A 17,827-nucleotide genomic window follows, 5' to 3' on the forward strand; every position below is an offset into this window, starting at 1 on the left:
AACAAATATTATCAAACCAAGTGCTTATCCTGCAAATGTTTATTGCATACTTTTATTTATAAGAGTAGTTTAATTTACTTAAATAGCACTACTTGCTGAGTAAACAAACGTGATTTAGGATCAGGCTCCAGGGTTGTAACTTCTATTTTGAATATCAATTTTGGCTGACTCATATTTTGTTCTTTCCCAATTATTAATTAATAAAGCACTGTTAAGTCATAAGTATCCCCTCCAGCTCTTGCTAATTTTCTTAAACAACATACCAGAGATGGGCCTTTCTGAAAGGGTGAATTACATGGTTTTTAACAAATCTTTTTCAAGCATGTTGGTTATGTGGTCCATATATTTAGATTAATTTAGGTTTTAGAAATGAAAGATATTGCAATCAACTAACTCTATCATTGGATTTTCTCTTTGAAGTTAGCACTGTTATAGTGCATAAACATAAGCCTCGAATAGGAAAATTTAGATTCTGTTTGCTATACCAAACACAGCACCCCTGCTAATAGCTTTGCCATTTAACCTACTGTGTTTGGTTAAAGTAATAGAATGTAAAGCTGGCACCTGACAGATCTTTTATTTATTTTATTTTTTTTTTTGAGAATGAGAAAATGGTGGAACAGCAACTCCTTATCGATCAGCTGAAGGATAAGTTAGAGAATCTAACTGTGACTACAGCCTCAGTATCCAAGGGTGCTTGTGGAGATGGGCCAGCTGCTGTAATATCTGCAAGACGACCATATAGTGTGCCGCTTACTAATAGTTTAGTGCATTCTATTTATATGGCTCCAGAACTGGAGTCACGGAAGGTAATAACTAAACACTTACAAAATTTTTCTTCATTTTGTAATTATTCTGATTTTGGTACAGGAGTTGAAAGGAGATACTAACAATTGCATGTAGATAGTTTTTGTTTGCATCCTATTAAAGAGTATAAAATGCTAATTTCTGATCTGTTGTAGTGTACACGCGGTACTTCTGTATCTAGTGCTAATGTGTTTGTACAATTTACTGTACAAATGGCCTGAATGGGCCTTTAGCTGCTACTAAAATACAAGTAATTACTAATAATGATATAGTTATTCTGCATTCATTCCAAGAAAAGAGTGACATGTAGTGACTTGCCAGTATCCTTTTTTACAAAAGATTTCTCCAAAAAGAAATCCCGGGACACATAGATAAACTCCCTCATTTTTGCATGCAAATGCAGGTTTAGTGGATTTGTGTATGAAATTCTTTTGAAAAATTAGCCCTAAATATTTCTAAATTTCTGCAAGTGACTTTGCCATTGGTTTTAATTTTGGGGTCTCTTGGAAGGTACACACCAGCCCTCCCACTTACTCACTGGCCCGAGTAATGGCTGGATTTCAAACTCGCAGGCAACTGATAGCGGGTCATATAGAAGACCAAGATGAAGTCCTTCACTGCCACTTCTCTGATCACAGTGATGAAGAGGAAAGAAACACAGATAGTGAAAAGAAATCCGCATTTAGGTAATCTTTTTCTTTTATTCATTCTTTAAAGGTTTCACTCAGCGATAGTAATATGCCCATTAAATTCTGGCATACAATGAAGTCAGTTTAGTGTCATCGTATGTAAATTTATACAACTTCTGACATCACCAAGTAAGTGAACACAATAGGCATTGCTAGTGATCTACTCTGTTGCATTTAACATACGTTTAGACTGAATGCCTCTTCACTTGAATAAATATGGCTTGATCAGAGGCTCTGCTTGCAGAACCTTCTTATCTCTGCTACCAGCTGGATCGAGGCAGCCTCAATCCATCCATCAGGGTCAGTTAGTGGGCCTGCTAATTTGACCACTGATTGCTATCCAGTCAACTCCAGTACCTCACCAGAATAAGAAGAGTAAGGGAAATAAATTGGAGAGTTTATCCTTAGACTCAGCACAGTGGTAAGTAGATCTAAGCTACGTAAACTTGAGTTATGCTACTAATGTAACTCAGATTGCATAGCTTAAATTGACTTTTGCCAGTGGTGTAGAACTGCCCTGAGGCAAGAGGGTGAGTATAAAGTGGATTTGAGCCACACACACTGGTCTTTGTAGATTTGCAACCTACTGCATTGTCATTATATAATCTGGCATAAAATGTTGAAATAATTAAAATATGGAATAAAGCTTAGATTTCCATTTTTTCTTAGGCGTTCCGTAAACCGTACATGGACCCGAAAACAGGCTCTTCTTTATTCTCCCTTTCAGCCAAGTGATCTGCAGTTCCAAATGCACAAGTCCAATTTACCAAATGAAACCATACTGAAGACTGACACAGTCATAGGTAAAATTTACAAATGGAAATTGAGATACTGGCATACTTATGTCACACCGTGAAAAAGTAAATTTTTATTTTTACTATAAATTAATCTTTTCTATTTAAAAAACAAACTTTAAAATAAAAATCCTTTTGATATCCTAATTTGGAATTGTTAATAAGTACATTTTTTGTGAAGTAGATTTATGTTCTTACTGATTGGTGCTTTAAAAACAATATGTAGCAGTTGCACATATCCAGAACAGTATATAGACATTTAATTAATCCTCACCGCACCTTTGTAAATGATGTAGATAAGTTGTTATCCCTGTTTCATACATAAATTGAGACAGAAAAGCAGAGCAACTTGTGGAAGGCCACTTGTGGCCACAAGTATATTATTTGCTTCAGTTTGGGTTATGAAGCATCCATGGGCTTGTTAGTCAAGGACCTTTCTTCCCCAGCCTACTGCTCCTGTTTTGTATCCTGTCCTAGTTTGGTGCAGGTGGCGAGGAAAAAACTCCCTGTATCCTGTCTTTTTGATTCCCTTTCCAGTGTATATGCAGAGAATAAGCCAGAATTTTGTCTTCTGGATAGATAGCACGTTCCAGATCTTTGTTCTCAGAATTGTCCCTTTCTTTCAAGGTGAAGAGATTGAATGCCTCCATAAGAGTCACATAATAAACATGAAAAAATTAAAGAATTCAGAGCTGAGACTTACTGATGCCAAGCAAAAGATGAGAGAACTTGCGCTTAATATCAGAATGAAGGAGGAACTCATCAAAGAATTAGTAAAAGCAGGTAACTGGCTTGTGTAAAATATATTTGAATTAAAAACATATACAGTAAAACTTCAGAGTTACAAATATCTTGATAGTGAAGGTTGTTCATAACTCTGAATTAAATGTTCTGGTTCTTCCAAAGGGCTGGTATACAGCTGAACATTGATGTAATACAGCTTTGAAATTGTACTGTGCTGAAGAACAATGCTGCTTTTAAACCATCTTAATTTAAATGAAACATTATAAAACAGTTTCCTTGTCAGATTTTTTATTTAAATTTTCCCTTTTTAGTGGTTTGTTTAAAACAGGACTGTACTGTACAGTATTTTCTTTTTTTTTCATCTTTGCTGCCTGATTCTGTACTTTTGATTCTAAATGAGGCCCCATCAGCTTGTAACTCTGCTGTTTATAACTCCTGAGGTTCTACTGTAGAAAGGAAATTCCGAATTAGCTGTTTAATTACAGGCAACTAAGAAAATTAATCATATTAAGTAGGGGGCTATTATAATCTCTTGTCACTTGTAGACAGTTGTTTATTAATTGTATTATGGTGGCACATGGGCTCCACATAAAAATCATAGGACCAGACGGAACCTTGAGAGGTCATCTAGTCCATTCATCTTGCACCAGGGCAGAACTAAGTATTATTAGACCATTCCTGATAGGTGCTTGTCTAACCGGCTCTTGAAAATCTCCAAAGAGAAGATTCCACAGCCTCCCTAGGCAATTTATTCCAGTGCTTAACCACATATTTTCCTCATGTCCAGTATAAACCTCCCTTGCTGTAACTTAGCCTATTGCTTTTTGTCCTATCTTCAGAAGTTAAGAACAGTTTTTCACCACCTCCTTGGAACTGCCTTTTATGTACTTGAAACCTGTTAACATGTCCCTCTGTCTTCTCTTTTCCAGATTAGATAAACCCAGTTTTTTTCAGTCTTTGTACATAGGACATCATGTTTTCTAGACCTTAATTTTTTTTGCTCTTCTGTGGACTTTGTCCATATCTTGCTTGAAATATGGTGCCCTGAACTGGACACAGTAGTCCCGTTGAGGCCTAATCTGTGGAGAGTGGAATGGAAGAATTGCTACTTATGTTGTATTTACATCACTTATGCTAATAGATCACGGAATGATAATGTTACAGTGTTGACTCACATTCAGCTTGTGGTCCACAATGACCCACCAGATCCCTTTCTGCAGTACTTTTTCCTAGGGTTGGTATTCCACTATACATTCACTAAATATTTTATGTGTTTCCCTAATTATTATTTGTTTAGTTAATATTTCTGTATTTTTCCCATGTCATGCCCTTTGGAGGGAATTTTCTTTTTGAAGTCAAATTTTTCTTGAAGATCTCCTATTTTGATGCTTGCCAGAAACTAGTTGCCAATAAAGGCAAGAATGCTACTGAGACTAGTTTACTTTTTGGTGAATGGGTTATAAATAAGGTTACGTTTTTAGTAAGAACAGTAAACAAAAGTTGATCTTTGGTTTGACCATGGCCTTTCCATTACTTGTACTATATACCCTTGACTAAATCTTGAGGGGGGAAGGTGTGTGAGGGAGTGGTTCAAGTGATTGCACAAGTGCTTGGGTGGGGGTGTGCAGCCAAGTGGGGGCAGGCAACAACATGTGGCCCAAGACCCGCACTGGAGTGGGAGGAAGTTGGTGGGGCTGGAACACTTTCTTCAGCTCCTCTGTAGCAGCAACACATCCCTCCCTCAGCTCCTAGCTCCATGCGCTCCCTCTGTGGTTCTGAACAAAAGAGCTGCATCTACACTAGCAAGGTCTTTTGAAAGTTTTTTCAAAGGCCGGGGCTCTTTCAAAAGATCCTGCGGAGCATCTACATAAAAAATATGCCCTTTCAAAAATAAATCGAAAGAATGTGGTGCTTTTTTCAGAAGCAGTCTTCCAGTCCTGAATCAGGCAGAGTGTCTTCTTTTGAAAGAGTGTTTCAAAAGAGAACACGTGTAGGCTCTCTGGGCCACTTTTTTTGAAGGAACACTGTAGTGCCATTCAGTTGGTGCACAGAGACACCCTGGCAATTGCCAGCAGAGCTCTATGCTCCCTGCAGCTGTCTGCCTTTAAAGACTCAAGGACCCAGAAACCCCTGACAGGAAGCTGAGAGCATGCTGGCAGTAAAGGCATGAACCTCCTGCTTCACACCCTTGCAGCTATGCATGGAGCTGACAGCCTAACCCCTGCATGTCATGGAAAGCAGCTAGTAGCCCCGTGACCTCCAGGGGACCACAGTGAGCCTTCAGGTCACAGGAGCCTTCCCAGGCCACCAAAAACCATGCCACTTCCTGGACTGAGTAGCAGCTTTGGGACCTCCTTGGCCTGTGTTGGGATGAAGAGGTTCTCTGGAAGATGGCTGGAAAGTGGAGGAATGCAGCTACCTTCACCCGGCTGGCCACCAGCTTGACTGCCTGAAGCCAAGTGCAGTCCAAAGTGAAAGAAGTGAGGCAGGGTATACCCAGGCCCAGGATGCAGCCAGTCAGGGGCAGGACCCACCACCTGCCCCTTTTTCCGGCAGCTGGACAGCCTCCTTGGGGCCGAGGAAACTGCCCTGCCCTCTTCCAGAATGCTCGACACCGTGGCGTCCGAGTCCGAGCTGGAGGAGGACCCCAGACCATCCACCTGGACTACCCTCTCGGAGCTGGAGCTGGAGCAGGAGTGGACCTCAGAAGAGGAGGAGGGCTCCAGTGATGGGGCACTGGTGATTGCCATCCCCTCCTCTCGACCATCAAGCTAGGCACCCTTGAGCAGGGCCTCCCTGGTCCTCCCCAAGGGACCCTCTATCCTGGTGCCTCACACACCTGGGGTGTGAGGGTGGTGATGCCTGCCTCCACTACAGCTGGAAATAGGCTGGTCACGTGGCCTCTGGCCCCAGGTTGGGCACACCCCGAATGGGCATGCATCCCAGCACATGGACATGGCTGCTGGTGACACTCGGCACCTGCTCCTGTGAACAGATTGTGAGCCGCATGCCTGGGGGTGGGGGAGAGATCACACCCAGCGTGTGCCACACCCATGCGGGGACCCCTCAGCACCTGGGATTCCCCCAGGGCTGCCAGGCCATCCGATGGTCGGCACCATGGGTAGGCCAACCTTCAGGTGCATCAGGAGGCACCTACACTGGTCCTGCAGGTGCCTGAATACACACTCCACAGGGTAGCGGGCCTAGTTCAGCTGGGTGTGAAAAAGGTCCTGTGTCTGGTCTGGGTCGTTGGTCTAGGGCTGCATGAGCAATGAGTGCAGCGGGTAGATGGCTTCAGCCACCATGCACAGGGGAATGGTGATGTCCCCAACCAGAGCTCCCATGGGGGATGTAGATCTCCATCCTCTGGCCGAGCCCCAAGTTCCAGAACACCTGCGCTTCATGGGCCCGGCCTGACCAGCCCATGCAGATTCCCATAAAGCATCCTTTCATGTACACCAGGGCCTGAAGAACCTGCGAGTAGTAGCTCTTCCTGTTCATAAAATGACTCATGCTGTGGTCCAGGGCACAGATGGCAATATGGGTCCCATCCAGCATACCAAAACAGTTGGGGAACCCTAGCACAGCAAATCCAGTGATGGCCACAGCTAGATCCCCAGTGCAGACGACCCTCTGGAGAAGCACAGCGTTGATTGCCCTGACAACCTGCATGCAGTACAGAGTGCACATGCTTGTGAGTGCATGATGGAGTGCTCCAGGCCCCCCTTTCCCCTCTGCTCCCCCACTTCCCTGTCTCCTCTGGTTCCTGAGGGTCCTCCTTTCCTGGGAGCCCCCCTCCCTGTGGCAGATGTGTGAGCTGAGCATGCTTTACTTCCATGAGGACAGCCCCAACAGTGGCCTTGCGCACCTCAAACTGGTGCCCTGCTCTCCAGGGTGTGGCCAGCTTCCACATGGCAATGGTGACCTGCTTCTCGAGGAGGAGAGTGGGCTGCATGCAGATGTCCTGGTGTTGGAAGGCAGGTGTGAGCCAGTGGCACAGCTCCAAGAATGTCTGCTTGGTCATGCAGAAGTTCTGCAGCTATTGGCTGTCGTCCTACTCGCCTATCACAAGCTAGTTCTACCACCCAGAGCTGATGGGATGGCTCCATAGGCACCAGAGCATCTGGGGGAGGAGGTGTGGACAGGACCCCATGGAGGAGGCCTGCACAACCGTGGCAAGGGTGGGGGCTTGCCCGCTGAAGGAGGTGGAGGGCAGCAATGACCACTGTGACAAGCAAGTGGACCATGGCGTTGAGGATGTCCTCATCAGGGAGCTGCTGGGGATCCATGAGGTTCTACACTGTGCATCTGGTCCCTGCACAGGGTCTGCTATACTTTCTGCAGCAAGGCAGGCCTCAGCATGTGTACAGAAGGGGTTTTGGGGAGGGGCCCTTAAAGGGAGCAGCTGGCTGGGCCCCCAGAAGGGCTTAAAAGCCATGTGACCCCATCCTCAGCATTTCCTGCTCCATTCTTTCAAAAGAGCAGCCAGGGCTGTGTGGCTGCTCTCTTTTGAAAGAGTGGATAGAAAGTTTTGATCTACATTTTGTGTGTGGATGTACTCTTTCCAAAGATGCTCTTCCAGAGGATATGTTCTAGAAGACCTTCTTTTGGAAGAGCACGGTAGTGTAGAAGTAGCCAAGGAGATGTGAAGCTGGCCCTTGGGACAGAAGCAGTGCATGGAGCTACGAGCTGATGAAGGACATGTTGCTGCTTCTGGGTAACCCAGCAAGGTAAGCACTACCCAAACTCTTCCCTTCCTCACATGTCCCAGCTTCTTCAACAGCCAGACTCTTCCTGCTGCTAGAGGAGAAGGATGCAGTGGCCTGAGACTGCCCCAGTCATACCAACAAGCAGAAGTCACAGAAGTTTACAGAATCTGGCTTCTGTGACTTCTGTGAGAAACTTGCAGCCTTAAGCCACACTGTGATAGTACAAGTACTTATTAATGTCAACATCTGTCATTTTTTCTACATAGGGTACTCCTTCCCCACCTTGTTCATTAGCCTGTTCATTAGTCCACATGATTGAGACTTTTGAGAACAAACTGTGCTGTGTTTTTCTGATTGGAATATGTCTGGTATGCTATGGCTGTTACCAGGAGTAAAGGATAAATAATACTAAACTTTTAAGATACGTAATTCAAGGTTAGATTTTCATATGAAATTTGGAAATAGCTTGTTCTGATCAATAATACAGATTTTTCACACACTTGTAATATTTTGTTTTTAAGGCGATGATGCTCAGTCTGTAAGCAGGCAGTATTCTTTGAAAATAACTAAACTGGAACATGAGGTTGAGCAGACCAAAAAGGAATTAGCTGAAACACAAAATCAGCTTCAGGAGCTGGAAAACAAGGAGCTAAGGGATGCTGCTGAGAAAGCCAAGTTACAAAAAGAGTTTCGGAAGAAAATGGATGCAGCTAAGTTAAAAATGCAGGTAGTTTTGATTCTTCTTGTTAGGAGTTATGGATCCGTCAGAAAAATTGGGGCTTAATCATCTGCTCTTTTATCCAAGTTTTATGCCGATATGACTCCCTTGAAGTTAGTGGAGTTGTAGTAGATAATTAAATCATTAATGTACAAATAATAGGTAGTTGCATGTGTCTAGCCACATTTTTATGTGACCAGTGTGTTTTCTTATTAGAAAAATGGACAGAAAAGGGGTTATCGAATAACATGGACACGGTCACATACTATGGTGTTTTGGCACTAGGCAAGAACTTAAGAACGCTTCAAATTGATTTGCAAACCATCTGCTTCATAGCACAAGTCTTCTATCAAAATACCACCCAAAATCCTAAATCTGTACAAATACTGGTGGGCTTGTTTACTAGTATCTGTCCTAAGATGTGCTTTTGTTTGTTTAAATGTTCATGCTGTTAGACTGAGATATGCCATGTGAACTCAGGTCTTACAGAAGAAGCAACAGGACACTAAGAAGCTGGCCTCATTAGCCACCCAAAATGAGAAACGGGTTACAGAACTTCAACATACTGTGAATCATATGAGGTGTCAGGAGGCCAAGCTACAGAAAAGACTGCAAGAGGAGAGTGAAAAAAAGAAAATCCTTGAGGCAGAGATTGCACGGGACCAGCAGCAAATCAAAGTAAGAGGCTTTTCCTTTTGTACAATGGATGGGCATCGATAGCCTATTATAAAAGGAGAGCTGTCTTTCTGTCTGTCCCACGCAAGCCAACTGTGCATGAGCTCAGCGCCACCCCCTCCTTCCCCCTCATGCAGCACAGGAGGGGGCTGTAGGGCAGGTCTGGGGCTGGAGCCTCTCCTGTGAAGGCCCCTGTGGCAGCTCAGAGTTGGGGCTAGAGCCCTCCTGGAGCCTCCACTGTGGTGCGGTGCTGGCGCCGGAGCTGGAGCCCTACCACAGTGGCCCCTGCAGCACAAGCTGTTGCCACAGAACCCCCATCATGGAGCCCTGCAGAACCTGCCCCAGGTTGGTTTCTCTCCCACTTCCCTGTGGACTGGGGGTGGGTGAGTGGGTTCTGGCCAGGAGGGAGGGTGCAGGAGTAAGCTGGGGGTGGGTGTTTGAAATCTGGGTCTGAGGGAGGGTGCAGGAGCAGGCTAAGGGTGGGTGGCCAGGATGGAAAGGAGGGTGCAGGAATGGGTTGGGGTTTGGGGATTTGGGTGGGAGGTAAGGTGCAGCAGTGGGTGGGGAGTTCAGGAGCAGGCTGGAGGTGGGGAGAGCTGGGTAGGAGGGTGCAGGAACAGGCTGAGGGTTGAGGGCCTGGGGAGGAGCAGGGTGGGCAAGGGAGGGTCTGGGCAGGAGGGGATGTAGGAGCAGAATAGGGTGCTTGGGGGCAGGAGCAGGCTGGGTGAAGTGGGGGGTCCTTATCTCCCTGAAGCATTGTTGCTGCTCCCTCCCCTAGCTAGTGGTGGCCCCCTGTCTAGGGCCTGCAGCTTTGCTCCTCTGGCCACTGGGGCTCCCTGCCCAGGACTACAAGCAGCTCCTGTACAAAGGAGTACTTCCGCTGTAGCTGCCACAACAGTGTGGGCACTGCTAATATAGTACAATTTCACCCCATTATTTTCTCATAGATTATGATGCATAACTGTAGGACTTCCCATAAATACAGGGAATGCTTTTCAAGATAGGAGAAATGAAGAAAATACATACAGATATGTTTACTTACAAGTTTTATGATCTATTTTCTTCTTCAGACTTCTTTATTTTACTGTTTGCCTCCTATAACTACAATACAGCTTCGATTAGTGGAAAGACAATCTTATAGTATACCCCTATATGGACTCCAGAAAAAAAACAATAGAATTTGATCACAAAAGACTCAGCAAGGCCAGGAAAACAGTTTTATTTTCTTACTTACAGGAACTTCAGTTAAAGACAGAGCAACAGCAAAAACTTCTCAAACTTAAAAATGAAGAAATTGCAGGTTTTAAAAAGAAGAAAAATTCTGCAGGAACTTCACAGCAGTTACAGGTAGCTGATTTATTCTAAATTTGGTGGGCTTGATAAGCAAGGGGATGGGAGGCAACACTCCTCTTTCCTCACCCCAACCCTAGATTAGTCTTGTGGGTGAGAAGGGAAGAAATGGTTTGTTGAGTGGCATAATTGTACTCAAAATAACTGTTAGATGAAGCAGGAATAAATTGGTCACCCTGGTAAAACAAAATGTAATCCTCCCGCAGGGAGCAGGTAAAACTTCTGCTTGCAGGCCCTTGCTCTCACTAATGGTTATAGTTTGTCTTTACTGTGGTACAGTGAACATAGTTTCTCGTTGGCCCAGTGATAGTGTTTCTGTTGTACTGGCTTTGGGTTGCAGTAGATTTTGCCAGCATCTGGGTGCGTTATTTTACCCTTTCCTCTGGGCATCTACTGGGTGAGATTAGCTGGTGGGTTGGAGGGTGACAAATCCCACCTTGCCCTCCATGCGAATAGTTTCAAGGCTCACAGAATTAACAAAAAAAAAAAAAAAAGGCAGTCTTGTAGCACTTTAAAAATTAACAAAATAATTTATTAGCTTTCAGACAGACCCACTTCTTCAGATCTGGAAAATCCTGATCAGAGTTTCTGTTATTGGAACAATATTAGTGCAGCAACCTCTGTAGCAATGCTGCATAGGTTATTCCAAGCCTGCATACAGGACCAAGAGTGAATGAACAACTCAGTGCAATGAGTGCACTCAGGAAATGGGCAACTGAGTGAAGTGAGTGGAAGGCTGAGGTTCAGAAAGCCTTTCATATGGAGACAAAGTAAGAAAAATAATTCTGTCCCTGTCCAGCTCTTCTCATGAGTACTGTGGTTGTTCAAGGCTGTTTGTATTCTCTTGAATCTCTGTAGTATTGGCTGCTCTGGTACTCCAGTGTTGGGAGTTAATACAGACAGCTTTTTGGCTCCAGATGCTTTTTTGAATACTTTGAAGTTATGAACAGCCCTAATGCGATTCACTTTAAGTTGTGTCTACACATGAGCACCCTTTCGAAAGGGCGAAAATAGACATTCAGCAGTCGAAATAGCGGCTGTCAAAAGGGAGGGACCAGATGCCATTAGCAGATCGGCATTTCAATCCACTCTGTTGAAGTGCCACCGCGGTCTTTCGAAAGAGAGCGGCTACATGGCTCCAAGCCCTCTTTTGAAACAAGGGAGGCAGGAAACCCCGCGGACAGGGTCCCATGGCCAACAAGGCCTTCTGGGGCTGCAGCCAGCAGCTCCCTTTAAAGGACTCCTCCCTCCACTCCTCACGAGCTGAGTGCTGCCCAGCTTGTCCCCAGCCTGGCAGAGCCTGCTCACACTCAAGATGGAGGCACAGCGATAGCTCCTGGAGGAGGACACCCTCATCATGGACACACTGCTGGCAGTGCTGTGCAGCATCGCTGCAGCAGCACCCAATCTCATCGGGTGGCTGGGCAGTCCCCGGGGGGGTCTGCCCACCCATGGCACTGCTGTGCGCCCCCCAGGGTGCCTCAGCACCTCTGGACCCACCCCAGCAGCACTGATGTGGGAGTGCCTGGTGCTAGGGGAGTGGGGCGAGGAAAAGTGGCTGCTGAACTTCCATATGTCAAGGCAGACTTTCGAGGAGATCTGCCACTGGCTCATGCCCGCACTCCAGCACCAGGACACCTGCACGCGGCCAGCCCTCACCCTGGAGAAATGGGTCGCAATTGCCATCTGGAAGCTGGCCACCCTGGACTACTACCACTCTGTGGGACAACAGTTCGGGGCAGGCAAGGCCACCGTTGGGGCCGTACTCATGCAGGTAAGGTAGAGCTGGGTCACGCGTCCCCCACAGGTGGGGGTGCTGGGGCGAGGGGAACCCACTGCTGCAAGGGGCTGGATGGGAGAGGCTAGGGAGTCAGATGGGGCTGGGACCAGATGGGAAGGGGGGCAGCACAGGTCCAAGGTGGCGGGGAAGACGGCCTGCCACACCTGCACTAGAGCACATGTCCCTCTCCCCCCACATGCAGGTCATCAGAGTCATCAACACGATTCTGCTCCATAGGGTCGTCTGCCTGGAGGATCTGGACAACGCTATTGCTGGCTTCAAGGACCTGGGCTTTCCGAACTGCATTGGTGCTTTGGATGGCACACATGTTCCCATCTGTGCCCCGCCACACAGCGCCGGCCAGTACATCAACAGAAAGGGCTACCATGTGGTGGTGCTCCAGGCCCTGGTAGATGCTAGGAGCTGGTTCAGTGACACCTGTGCGGGCTGGGTCAGCCGCATCCACTATGCCTGGGTCTTCCAGAGCTCCGGGCTCTGCCAGCGCATGGTGGCTGGCACATTCATCCCTCAGTGGGAGATCCCAGTGACAGAGGACGTCACCATGCCGCTCTGCATGGTGGCAGATGCGGCACACCCCCTGCAGCTGTGGCTCATGAGGTCATACACGGGACACCTTGATCCCACCCATGAGGCATTCAATCAGCGCCTCAACCATGCCCGCAATGTTGTGGAGTGGGCCTTCGGGAACCTAAAAGGGAGGTGGAAGTGCTGCCACACGCAGCTGGAGGTTGGGGTCCTGAACATACCCCAGGTGGTGGGCACCTGTTGCATCCTCCAAAACATTGTGGAGGGAAATGGGGACGCCTATGTCTCCGGGGGGGCCCTCCGTCCACTCTGTCTACGGGCAGCCGGGCACTGCCCCCATCCACCAGGCCCACCAGGATGGCCACCGCATATGGGAGGCCCTCAGGCAGGCCTTTGCTGACCAGCCACCTCTGACCCACATGCACACCCACACCCCATGCACACCCGCCATACACCGTCCCCAACACCCCCACCAGCACTGCACCCACACATCCACCACCCACCATACCCCTGAGGAGCACAGCATAGGGTGGTGTATAGTGAATAAACATTTATCGAGACCATGCATTGTGAGCTATGTACAGGAGGGGCGGGACTCTAACCTGAAAAGGGGCAGGGGGCTCATTCTGGGGCCAGGATGGTGGGCCATGAGCCCTGCTGGCCGCTGGAACCCCTGCCTCCCCAGGTGCAGGGTCCCCAGCGGGGAGGAGTGGGTGTGGGGAGCACCAGCAGGTAAGGCCAGGGAGTGGGCCTGCTGGGGGCAGTGGGGGCAGGCTCAGCCAAGGGAGCTGCTGGGGAGGGGGCCAAGAGGCGGGTGACATTGGCTGCATGCCCCCAAAGGGTCTGGCCAATGCCCTCCAGGGTGCTAAGAAGCCTCTCCCAGGCCCTCCTCTGCCACTTCATCTCGGCCTTGGCAAGCCGCAGGTGCTGCTCGCCCACCTTGGCCTGGAGCTGGCTGGCTGGGTCCTCCTTGGCCCGGTTGGGGGGCCCTCCAGCCGTGGCCCCGACGGCACGCTGCGTGGGGTGGCATCCGAGCACCTCTGAGGTCTGCGGGAGGGGACTATAGCGGGCGAGGGACAGTGCAGGGCTCTCCTAGCCCACAGATTGTGCGGCTGCATGGAGAGGGGGACAGCATGTGAGTAATGTGCCCCGGACAGAGGGGACCTCGTTGTGGTCCACCTGCGCAAGCCCCTCCCATGGGGCCCCTGCCCCCCCAAGGGGCACCGACCCCCCCACCCCAGGGGCTGGGCCTCCTGGCCAATGGGGGTGCATCCAGGGGTCTCGTGTAGGTCGCCCATCCCGCCCTGCAGTGTACAGGCCCCAAGTGCTGTCCAGCACTGACCAGCCACCACCCCGTGTGCTGCTTGCAGCGCTGCCCACTGAAGACGGGTGCTGGACATTGCTGGTGGGCCACCACGGGGTGCCGCACACCCTGCGGGGCTGGTCTGTGTGCGGCCCGGGACTACCAGTGCTGTGTGCGGCCGACTAGCCATTGTGTCACCCACACCCTGCAAAGAGGGTGTGCGCCCCTCCATGTACGTACTGGAGGGTCACTTGATGATGTCCAGGGATTCCTGGCTCCCAGTGGACGAGCAGGAGGGGATGTATATGGCCCGGTCCCCCTCTTCACTCAACCACTCTGTGGTGCCCTCGCCTTCTGCGGTCTGTGGTCCGGGGTACTCCTCCTTCTTCAGCTGTGGCTCCTCCGCTGAGATGTCCAGGAACGCTGGGGGGTGGAGAGCTCTCCCAGGGCCCCAGGATGCCCCGGAGCTCCCAGTAATAGTGGCCTGTGGCTGGAGCTGCCCTGGAGCGTCTGGCTTGGTCCCTGGCCCGGGCATAGCCCTGCCACAGCTCCTTCACCTTTGAGTGTACCTGCTCCATGGTATGCTCCGGGTGGCCCCTGGTCAGGAGGCCCTGTGCCAGGTGGTCGAAGTCAGCAGCATTCCACCGCTTGATCCCCATCTTGTGTAGGACCTCTTCCTCCTTCCAGAGGCCAAGGAGGTCCCACAGCTCATGTTCCGTCCAGGAGGTGATCCTTTTTTTTTGTCTCCCAGTGGGAGCCCTGCAGGGGCTCGGAGGAGGGGCCATGGGGCTCACTTGGGAGCTGGCTGCTTGCCATGGTTTTGGCGCTGGGAGTGTGGGGCTGGAGCACGTGCAGGGGCTGCTCCTAGCATACTCTCAGGTTCCTGCCATGGGTTTCCTGCATGCGTGCTGCTTTAAGGTGTCTGGATGCAGGGACTATACAGCCCCACTGCTGCTGGCTGGAGCGGCCCCATGCTCCAGCTGACTGGTACCATGGCGGACCTGTTGTTCAAAAGAGCTGAATGTGGAGTGTCTACACGTGTATTCTTTCGATTTAGTTTTTGAAAGGGGACGATCTTCCTGATATGGGATTGGCGTTCGGATTTCACCATTTGTGCCCCTTTCCTTCGATTTTCCTTTTGAAAGACAGTGTTACACATGTGGATAGTCTGCCTGCTCTTTTGAAAGAGGACCAGTTATTTCGAAGTTTTGTGCACATGTAGTAACAGCTTTAGAGAGAAGCTAGATGGATTTTAATCATTTCTTGAAAACTACAATAGAATCCAGTATGTGATCCTGAGTTACAGAACAGAAAGTCAAGTCAACAATCTTAGTTCCTGCTGGTGGTCCAGTAAGATATATCAGTTGCAAGTAGATGAACCTTTCTATTCAATCTGTCAGCTCTTCACCAAATAGAGAAGCTCCCCCATATGTCTTAAGTTATGTATATGCCTTGTGATGGCCACATGCAGGGTATAAATTTGGCCAGAGCAGAATTTAAGTAAATATTTGCAGACTTGCAAGGCTGAAGCCCCGAGTCCTGATGTGCCCCATAGGACTGAATCCTTAAATCCTAGCACCTCCTTATGAGGCTGTTGCCCTGAGCCCTGGTGTGTGCCCCTCATGGGGCGGAAGCCTTGAGACTACCTGACCTGAAGGTGAAGCCCAGAGCCATGCCACCAAAGTGCGGGGCCCTGGCACTGCACAGGTTAGAATCCCTAGTACTGCCACCCCACCTCAGGACAGAACCCCCGAGCTCATCCCCAACCAGTAGCTAACACACAGAGCCCTCAGCCCCCCATCCTCTGCTGGGTTCTGGAGTTTATAATAGCCTGTTGGAGGCAGCATGGGGGCCCAGGAAATTCTGTGAGAATTTAAGATGCAGTAGGTCTAAAAGAAAAAGAAGGAGATATCTTCACACAATGCACAGTCAACCTGTGGATCTCTTTGCTAGAAGATATTGTGAAGGCCAAGATCATAACAGGTAGTTTTTGTTTTTGTTTTTTTAACTAGGTAAGTTCATGGAGGGATAGGTCCATCAGTGGATGGGTCAGGATGCTATCTTTACTCTCCGTTTGCCAGAAGCTTGCAATGAGCAATAGGGGATGGATCACTTGGTGATTGCCTGTTCTGTTGATTCTCTCTGGTGCTCCTGACGTTGGCCTCTATCGAAAAAGAGGATACTAAGGGTGCATCTGCATTTGTGAATAAAATTGTATTTTTAACACTAGATTTTATAAAGTCAAAGCTGAGTGTCCACACCTGCTCACAAAGTTGACTTAGTGTGTCCCCATTAAATTACCTAAGTTTGACTGTGGCAGCAGTGCATTGTGGGCACATATCCTGCAGTTCCTGCAGCCCCATTGCATTTTGGGTTTGTATGTCAATGTCTTGTGGAGAAAAAAGGTGCAGCAAGTGGTTCTGGGTGTGCATCCCAGAGTGCATTTCTCTCACTTCCCACATTTGAAAGAAAATGGCCTGCCACACACCATTACGGAGGGTAACATGGATCCTGAGATGCTTCAACCATTTGTGGAGTGTTTTTATGGTGATGTCCCACACTGTACTGCAGTATATTCTGAACTTAATGCCCCTGGAGAACGAGTGCATTGAGGCAGGGGACATTACCGTATTGAGGTTGGAAGAGGAGTGCAGAACTAGTGGCAGCACTGGATACATTGTACACTGTGGTGTGCAGGTTCTGGTCCTGCGAAACCAGCTCAGACTGGTGGGACCATATCATTTTGTAGGCATGGGATGATCAGCAGTGGCTGCAAAACTTCCACATGTGTAAGGCCACTTTCATGGAACTTTGTGAGTTGCTGTCTTCCACCCTGAAGCACAGTGATACCAGAACCAGACCTGCTTTGACAGTTCACAAGCATGTGGCAATTGCTCTGTGGAAGTTTGCAACTCCAGACAGCTACTGACCAGTGGGAAGTCAATTTGGCGTGGGCAAATCTACTGTGGAGCTTGTTGTCATCCAGGTACCAAGGTGATCACTAACCTTCTCCTGAGGAAAGCAGTGACTCTGGGGAAAGTGCAGGACATAGTGGACAGTTTTGCTGCCATGGGGTTCCCTAACTGCGCTGGGGCCATAAATGGAACACACATCTCCATCCTGCCACTGGACCACCTGGCTATAAACTGCAAGGGGTGCTTCTCCATGGTGTTGCAGGCATTGGTGGATCACAACACCCATTTAACTGACATCAGCATGGGATGGTTGGGAAAGGTGCATGATGCATGTATCTTTAGGAATTCTGGTCTGTTTAGAAGGTTTTAGAGTAGTACTTTCTTCCTAGAACAGAAAATCACCATTGCGGATGTGGAAATGTCCATAGTGATTTTGGGTGACCCTGCTTGCCCCTTGCTCCCTTGGCTCGTGAAGCCATGCACAGGCATCCTGGACCCCACTAAGGAGTTCAACTACAGGCTGAGCAGGTGCAGAATGGTGGTAGAATGTGCTTTTGGCCATTTAAAAGCTAGGTTCAGGTGCCTTCTTACCTGCTTAGACATCAGCAAAGAAAACATTTCCCTTGTCCTAGGTGCCTGCTGTATTCATATTTGTGAGGCGAAGGGGGAAATTTTCATGCCAGCATGGGGGGCAGAGGCAGATATTCTCGACAGGAATTAGCAGCAGCCAGACACAAGGGCAATTATCAGAGCACAGAGGGGTGCATTGCAAATCAGGGATGCCTTGAAAACCAAGT

At 48.5% G+C, this 17,827-nt stretch overlaps 1 protein-coding gene across 2 annotated transcripts in view; it reads left to right on the forward strand.

The window, feature by feature from the left end:
- The window catches only part of KIF27 (kinesin family member 27), a 66,505-nt gene that overhangs the window by 33,928 nt on the left and 14,750 nt on the right, over positions 1–17,827 (forward strand). For both annotated transcript variants that reach the window (XM_074995176.1, XM_074995177.1), the window contains 7 exons: positions 603–809; positions 1,318–1,493; positions 2,166–2,299; positions 2,918–3,073; positions 8,265–8,470; positions 8,942–9,139; positions 10,373–10,483. In XM_074995176.1, coding sequence (XP_074851277.1) covers positions 603–809; positions 1,318–1,493; positions 2,166–2,299; positions 2,918–3,073; positions 8,265–8,470; positions 8,942–9,139; positions 10,373–10,483 — 1,188 coding nt within the window. The remainder of the gene's footprint in view (positions 1–602; positions 810–1,317; positions 1,494–2,165; positions 2,300–2,917; positions 3,074–8,264; positions 8,471–8,941; positions 9,140–10,372; positions 10,484–17,827) is intronic.

This window comes from Carettochelys insculpta, chromosome 5 (genome assembly GCF_033958435.1).
Source record: "Carettochelys insculpta isolate YL-2023 chromosome 5, ASM3395843v1, whole genome shotgun sequence".
NCBI lineage: Eukaryota > Metazoa > Chordata > Testudines > Carettochelyidae > Carettochelys > Carettochelys insculpta.